The sequence below is a fragment of the Acomys minous genome (genome assembly GCF_964271855.1).
Source record: "Acomys minous genome assembly, chromosome: 14".
NCBI classification, from domain to species: Eukaryota; Metazoa; Chordata; class Mammalia; order Rodentia; family Muridae; genus Acomys; species Acomys minous.
In genome coordinates, this window is record NC_140496.1 from 21,192,855 (window position 1) to 21,200,612 (window position 7,758).

The window sequence follows — 7,758 nt, forward strand, 5'->3', positions numbered from 1 at the left end:
GCAACTGGCTTTTCACTCACAATACTCTTATCACCGTCAACATGCATCAGTCTCTGGAGATGAGATTTAATTCAAACTCCGAGCTGCATCCATTCATATGAAAGAGCACCCAGATCACACCCACATTTAAGGTAAAGAAGGCTATTTGCACATTTCCTGTGATGGTACGGTTTCGGGATTCTTATAAAATGCCTAGTGGTCTTCGAGGCAGCACGCCTGAAAGCGGTAGGAAGCTGGCACCGGTCTCTTGCAAAAGAGGCGAAACTCTTGTTGGCAGTAAAATGCTCAAACACGTGAGCCTCCACTGTTAAACAAGGCTCATTAACCACACAAACTTGCTGCATCAGCTCTCTGCCTTCCAAGTAGTGCTATGATCTCCTCTGGTTATTGTTGAGAGCCAATGATGGGTTAAATTCCCATAAATTAACCAGTGCTTTGGTGGTTTGCCCAAGCAAACTGCTGGCATCGGTGTGGATGGATTTAATAGACCCGCTCTCCCGGGGAGCCCGAGGTGACTAAAGAAAGAGCCCAACCAACGCTTCCCAGCACGCAAAAAGGAGACTACAGAACTCAAGCCTAGCGCTCTCCGGGTAGTTAGTGCTTAGCGTCAGCTTATCGTGCAAGAGGGGTGAGCTTCGCATGCGGCTGCTGTCGGTCCCCCCACCTCCCCGCCCCCTTCATCCCCCCCAAATCTCAGCTGAGTCTCGCTGAGGGACGGCAGAGCAACACTTCGGCGGCTGCCCAACTTTCTCCTCGCTGGACGCATCAGTTTTTCCACACGGCAGAGCCCCAGAAGAGGAGGACTGGTGGCTGAAGTGGAGTGAACCGGCTCGCCCCGCACAAGCGTCGGGGTAGCAGAAACAAAGTGCGCACTGGCGAGCCCAGGCCGCCCCCCGCCGCCTCCCGGCCGGCCCCGCTCACCCTCCAGCAGCACCTCCTTGCCCGCACGCTTCAGCGCCTGCACGGCCTGGTCGTGGGTGGCCTGGCGCAGGTCTGTGCCGTTCACCGACAGGATGGCGTCGCCCAGCCGCAGCGCCCGGCTCTGGTCGGCCGCCAGCCCCGGGAAGATCTTAGAGATGAGGATCGGCATCCGGTTCTCGCGGCCGCCCTTGATGCTGATACCCAGGCCGCCCGCCTCCTGCTTCACGACTCGCACTCGGCGCACGGGCGGCGAGGCGCCCGCCTCCCCCGCGGGGCCCCGGGGCGGCGCGGGCGGGCTGGGCGGCCCCAGGCCGCGGTTCGGACTCCCGGGTAGCGAGTCGCCTCCGCCGCCGCCGTTCGGGAGACCGTTGAAGGCGGCCGCCGGCGGCTCAGGCTCGACCGCCGCGGCGTCGCCCGTCAGGCTCAGGCTCTCGCCACTGAGTTCGGCCACCACCCGCACCCAGCGCTCCCTCAGAAGCAGCTCCACCAGCCCCGCTTTGGTGGCCCGCGTCCACACCGCCATGGCCGGCCCTGCTCCCGCGACCGCCGTCGCAGCAGTTCCCCAGATTCCAGTCAGGCAGCCTCGGCGCTTCCCCCTTCCCGCCTGAGGGGGGCGGACCCCTCCCCTCCCCCCCCGCGATTCATTATTCATGAGGGACACGCCCACTCTCCGGAGGGGCGGGGGAAGGCCGGCGAGGCCGCTTCCGGGAGGTGAAGTCCTGGTTCCCCGAAAGCTCTCGGTAGGTGGGCAGCAGCTAGCACTGCAAGGCTCCTCACGGTCCTTTGCATGGTTCCCCGGGACCTCTTCGAACTCCTGACTACTTCTACGAGAGCTGCCCGGGCAAGGAGAGCAAAGTCAGCGTAGAGAAGCACTTTGCGATCCTGCAGGGCCGGGTGGCGCATTCGTTCTTGCAATGATTGGTTCATTGCAAAAGCCCTGAGCGCTCTGAGGTGTGCTGGGTCTCCTTTTAAGGCCCTGGAGACAGGCTGAATAAAATGCACCACAGCTGAGAGAGCTTGTGGTCTAATGGGAAAGAAGAGCAGAGGCAGCCAACTAGGTGTGATTCTCTGTGGTTAACAGACTGTACAAACGTCCCCAGGACAGGATAAAAAGAACATATGGTTATTCTTGGGGTGAGCACATCTTTGTCACAAAGATGACAGTGGAGAGAATGGCACAAGCAGAGGACACAGTTTAAGTGAACATACATCCAAAGGCATGAATCCGAGGCTTTGTTACTGCTTCTTTAAATCACCTGTTTACTTGCCTGTAATTAGAGGGGACCGTGTCTTCTTAAGCACCAGGAAGCCACAGTATGCAGGGTCAAAGACATTTGCAGCATGGTGATGTTTTAGAGTTCCCCCCAGAGAAACAGACCAATGGATATACAGTTAACGAATATGGTGCAAGATTAGCCACAAGAATATGGGACTAAATTCTACAATTCGCCATCTGCAGCCCCGGGAGAGTTGGCTGGGATGCTCTGGATCCAAATGCAAAGACGTGGGGACCAGAGGAACCGATGGCAGAAGTCTGAAGATACAGGGCTGGAGGCCTGAGGAGGGGATGGAGGAGGAAAGCTGCTACGGAAAAGCTGGCGCAGGCCATGGAAAACTAGGAGCACTGAAGTGTGTGAGAAGACGGATGTCCCAGTTTTCCCAAAGAGCGAGCAAACCCCAGGTCTTATTGTTCCATTGCAGGCCTCACCTCATTGGCTGGTGTCTGTTCCCAGTGGAGAGGACAGTCTTCTTTACTCAGGCCACCATGCAAATGATTTCTTCCAGAGACACAGACACACCCAGAAACGTTTTACCTCTGTCTATCCAGGCATCTTTTAGCCCAGTCAAGTGAACACAAGAAATTAACCATCTGTGATGTTTACTTAGGAAGTTGCCTCAATTCCAATGTGAACAAAAACACAGGGTTAGTGGAAGTGGGTAGTGTGTGTAAAAAGCTACAGACAGCAAAATACTGAAGAGTTTGGTGTTGAATTGGTAGGCTTTGCTGATCTTAGTCTGGATTCCCGTCGCCCTTTTTGGAGCATATGTTGATGAACATCCCAGAAACTATACAAAGATTTGTTATCTCAAGAGTCTGTGATTTTGCCTAATTGCAGAGCCAATAACCAAAAACTCTATGTAATGAGCATAGTTTAAAAAAAAAAAAAAGGCCAAGCTGTGCTTGGTGGTGCACACATTTAATCCCAGCATTTGGGAGGCAGCAGCAGGTGGATCTCTGTGAGTTCAAAGCCAGCCTGGTCTACACAGAGAAACCCTGTCTCGATAAAACCAAAATAGTAAAGTAAATAAATCCAGAAACCACAATGCTGAGACTGTAAGTTTTCAGCAAAATCCTTATGACCAAGATGCCCTCTAACTTTTCTTTAGCAGTAGAAGAAAATTTTCCCATGGTTTCTTTTGGGCAGAGACAGGGAACAAACAGAGGGAGTGTGCATCAATTCCTGTAAAAGGGGAAGTTCAAAGGGCTCCTCAGGAAATACAGGTTGAGAAGCCAAAGCTGCAGTCTCGAATTCATGAGGGGGGCGGGGTTAAGCATTCAGAGCCCGAATGAATAAATGCTTTTTTTTTTTTTTTTTTTTTTTTTTTGAGACACAGTTTCTCTGTGTACCCTCAGCTGTCCTGGAATCACTTTGTAGACCAGGCTGGCCTCCAACTCACAGCAATCCGCCTGCCTCTGTCTCCTGAGTGCTGGGATTAAAGGAATACGCCACCACCTCTTTTTGCCAAAAGAAAAAGGTCCTTACAACAGATCTTTGCAATTAGTGGGGCATGATTTTTCAAGCTGCAAATGTCAGTGAAAGCCCAGCCCTCTAGCCCTCTCCTAAATCAACTGCAGCAAAGCTGGATTGTTGTTCCAGCAGGTCCCAGTGTGCCCAAGTGCACCTGCAGTCACAGGCATTTCTGGCTTTACTCCAGCTGAGCCAGAGCCCCCAGAGGCCTGAGTTATGTGAAATTTCTGCTTGTTAGAGAGCATTTGGCTGCAGATTCCTCACGGTCTGAGCACTGATTCTAACACTTGCATCTGTGACCATCCAGGGGTTGGGGGTCCTTTATTAGCAAAAGGGAAGTGCTGGGAATTCTTTTCGAGAGTATGAAGGGCTTTTTGTCATTAGAGTTGGAGGAAGTCACAACTTTAATGGTGAGGACACTTATGTAAGATAGCAAGTTATATAACAAAATATTTAAACAAAATATTTAAGCCCACAGGGAAGGTAAGTAATAGAGATTACTTGGGAGTATTTCTTTTAAAAGTTATTTTGAGCTGGGTGTGGTAGCTCACACCTGTAATCCCAGCACTAAGGAGGGAGAGGCAGGCAGATCTCTGTAAGTTCAAAGCCAGCCTGGTCTACAAAGTGAGTTTAGGACAGTCAGGGCTGTTGTTACAGGGTTCCGAGAAACTCTGTCTCGAAAAATCTATTAAAAAAAAAAAAGAAAGAAAAAGAAAGGTTATTTTGAAGTACTTTTTTGCCAGTATTGCTGTGTGTGTGTGTGTGTGTGTGTGTATTCGAAAAATCTATTAAAAAGGGGGGGGGCGCTGGAGAGATGGCTCAGTGGTTAAGAGCACTGCCTGCTCTTCAAAAGGACCTAGGTTCAATTCCCAGCACCCATATGGCAGCTCACAACTGTCTGTAACTCCAAGATCTGACACCCTCACACTAACACACATAAATTAAAATTAAATAAAAAATATTTAAAAAGAAAGAAGTTTTTTTAAAAAAAAAGAAAAGAAAAAGAAAAAGGTTATTTTGAAGTACTTTTTGCCAGTATTGCTCTGTGTGTGTGTGTGTGTGTGTGTGTGCGCGCGCGAGCGTGCGTGCTCACACGCACGTGCACACAGGTACACAGAAGCCATGCAGACACAAAGCAGTCACAGAACAACTCTCAGGTTGTCCCCCCTTTCCCACCATGCTTTGGGACAGGTGTGTTTGCTGCGGCGTCCATCAAACTAGCTGGCCCATGAGCTTTGAGGGGTTCCGTTCTTGCTGTAGGAACCCTGGGATTACAGACACCGCAAGCAGCTTAATTTTGGTCCTAGAGAGTTAAACTCAGGTTGTCAGTTATTCGGCAAGAGTTACCCGCTGGGCCATCTCCCCAGCCATTACTCCCTCTTTCCCCAGACAGTGTAACCCAGGCTAGCCCCAAATTTGCTGTGTAGCCAAGAAATATCTTGAATTGATCTTTCTGCTTCCAAGGAGAAAGTCCATCTTCACAGTTTCTATATTATTTAACCACTGCTTTTAGCTCAGACACTTACCCAGCCAGTATCATTGTTTTGTTTAGTTTTTTTTTTTCCCGAGACAGGGTTTCTCTGTGTAGCCTTGGCTGTCCTGAACTCACTTTGTAGACCAGGCTGGCCTCAAACTCACAGAGATCTGCCTGCCTCTGCCTCCCAGGTGCTGGGATTACAGGTGTGCGCCACGGCTCCCAGCACCTCTGGTACCTTTAATTTCTTCCCCATCCAGCAAGGCTTCACTCCAGCTTTGTGTGACTCTCCTATTCTTTGGAACTTTTCCTTTGAACAATGTACTTCTATGCCTAGTCTGGAATGCCCAACTAAGTTATATAGTCCAGGAAAGCGAAGACCACCTATCAATTATTTTTGCTCCCCACTATTTGAAATATACTGTCTTGCAGAGAGGAAACTCATTAACCATGTGACTGGTTGGCATCCGTGCTTCCAGTGCTATGGTTTTCTCAAATAATCCCTATGAAAGTTATCTTTGCAGGGTAAAAATTACCATCTAGAGCCGGGCGTGGTGGCGCACACTTTTAATCCCAGCACTCGGGAGGCAGAGACTGGTGGATCGCTGTGAGTTCGAGGCCAGTCTGGTCTACAAAGTGACTCCAGGACAGCCAAGGCTACACAGAGAAACCCTGTCTCCAAAAACAAAACAAAACAAAAAAAATTGGTTTTAAGATTTAAGAGCCGGAGCCAGGCGTGGTGGCGCACGCCTTTAATCCCAGCACTCGGGAGGCAGAGGCAGGCAGATCGCTGTAAGTTTGAGGCCAGCCAGGTCTACAAAATGAGTCCAGCACAGCCAAGGCTAACACAGAGAGACCCTGTCTCAAAAAAAAAAAACAAACAAACAACAACAACAACAACAACAACAAAAACCAAAAAAACCCCCAAAACCAAAAATTACCATCTAGGAAATCTCAAGTAGTTGGTGAAATCTACTTACTGTGGATAATGAAACTGAAATAGGCTACACATCTGTTCCCATGGGTTCCTAAGGGCAGGGAGACCAGCTTAGAAAGGGTTTCTCTGTGTAGCCTTGGCTGTTCTGGACCCACTTTGTAGACCAGGCTGGCTTCGAATTTAGATTGATCTGCCTGCCTCTGCCTCCTGAGTGCTGGGTCTAAAGGCATGCACCACCATACCCAGGTGTAGCAAGCATATTTTATCAGCCTCTAAAACAGGAAATGGCTGAGGCAAATTTTTTTTTTTTTTGAGACAGGGTTTCTCTGTGTAGCTTTGGCTGTCCTGGAGTCACTTTGTAGACCAGGCTTGCCTCGAACTCATAGCAGTCCACCTGCCTCAGCCTCCCAAGTGCTGGAATTAAGGTGTGTGCCACCACTGCCTGTCTCTGAGGTAATTCTTATAATCCTTTTTTTTTTTTTTTAAGGTTGAGACAGGGTTTCTCTGTGTAGCCCTAGCTGTCCTGGATTCGCTTTGTAGACCAGGCTGGCCTCGAACTCACAGCGATCCGCCTATAACCTTTCATTTCTGTCAGCTGTCAATAGTTCTCCTTCCTCTGCTATCAGCACAGACAGAACTCATTACTCCCTCAAAATGAGGGTGTATCAGTAGCTCCTTGCCTTCTGTAATTTCATCCTAAAACTCCAAGTCAGGCTCTGATTGTATGCTCCTTCAAATCCTAATGGCTGTGCGGGCACTCTCTCCTCCCTTATTATACAGCAGAGCTTGATAGTTAGGAACATGAGCTTCAAATGCCGGTTTGGACCAGTGTGGGGACACATTCCTCTAACCCCAGCCAGCACTCACAAGCAAAGAGGGACAGATCTCTGTGAGTTCAAGACCAGTTTAGTTTATGAGTCTCCGGCTAGCCAGGACGACACGGTGAAATTCAAAATACAAACAAAAACCAAAGCCCAGTTTGGCCACTTACCAACTCGATAATGGTCAAAAGGGGCTGAGGTCAGAAACCTTAGACTCTTATTTTTTTTTTTCCAAAAAAAAATTCAGATAGCTTCTGCCTTTAAGTTGGGCGCTGTGAGGGCTGAATGGTGTATGTCAGCGTGAAGTACAGAGCACCATTAAAAAGCACCAGCAGTTGTTGTTAGTAGCTGTCGGCCTTCAGCAGTGGCAAACAGTGAGATCGGAGGCTGGAACTCTCCAGCTGAGAGGCTCCGCGTCCTTTAGGAATGAGTCTGCCACAACACAGTTTGATTCTAGGCATAAAGGACAAATGGCCAAATTAATTTTGATGACACACAAATCTGGTATAAAGCTACACTTCGGTTGGAAGGAAACAGACACTGCCAAGAGCCGTCAAAGTAAAGAATTAGCGGCTCTGGGGCTGCTTCCAAGGCTTGCGTGTTGTGTAATTTCATCAGGAAGGAGGGCCCCAGGCTAAATGGCAGCTTTTTAGCAAGCCTGAAGGTCACTTCCCTCATTCCAGAGAAACAAAAGCAAAAACTGAACACAAGTTACCAAGGAAGAGGCCAAGGGAGAAACGGGCTTGTAAAGTCACCAGCTCACCTCCAAGTCTAAGTTCCTCAGGAGACGGTGAGGCCAAGTCCCTTTTAAGGTAGTTTTCCTTTGCCCTTTGCTAGAAATATTCTACAATGCAT

At 49.4% G+C, this 7,758-nt stretch overlaps 1 protein-coding gene across 1 annotated transcript in view; it reads right to left on the reverse strand.

Moving 5' to 3' along the window:
* Positions 1-3,492, reverse strand: part of SNTB2 (syntrophin beta 2) — a 71,984-nt gene extending 68,492 nt beyond the window's left edge. Inside the window, exon 1 of the mRNA XM_084756963.1 lies at positions 922-3,492. Coding sequence (XP_084613089.1) covers positions 922-1,573 — 652 coding nt within the window. The 5' untranslated portion in view covers positions 1,574-3,492. The remainder of the gene's footprint in view (positions 1-921) is intronic.
* Positions 3,493-7,758: the final 4,266 nt, after the last annotated feature.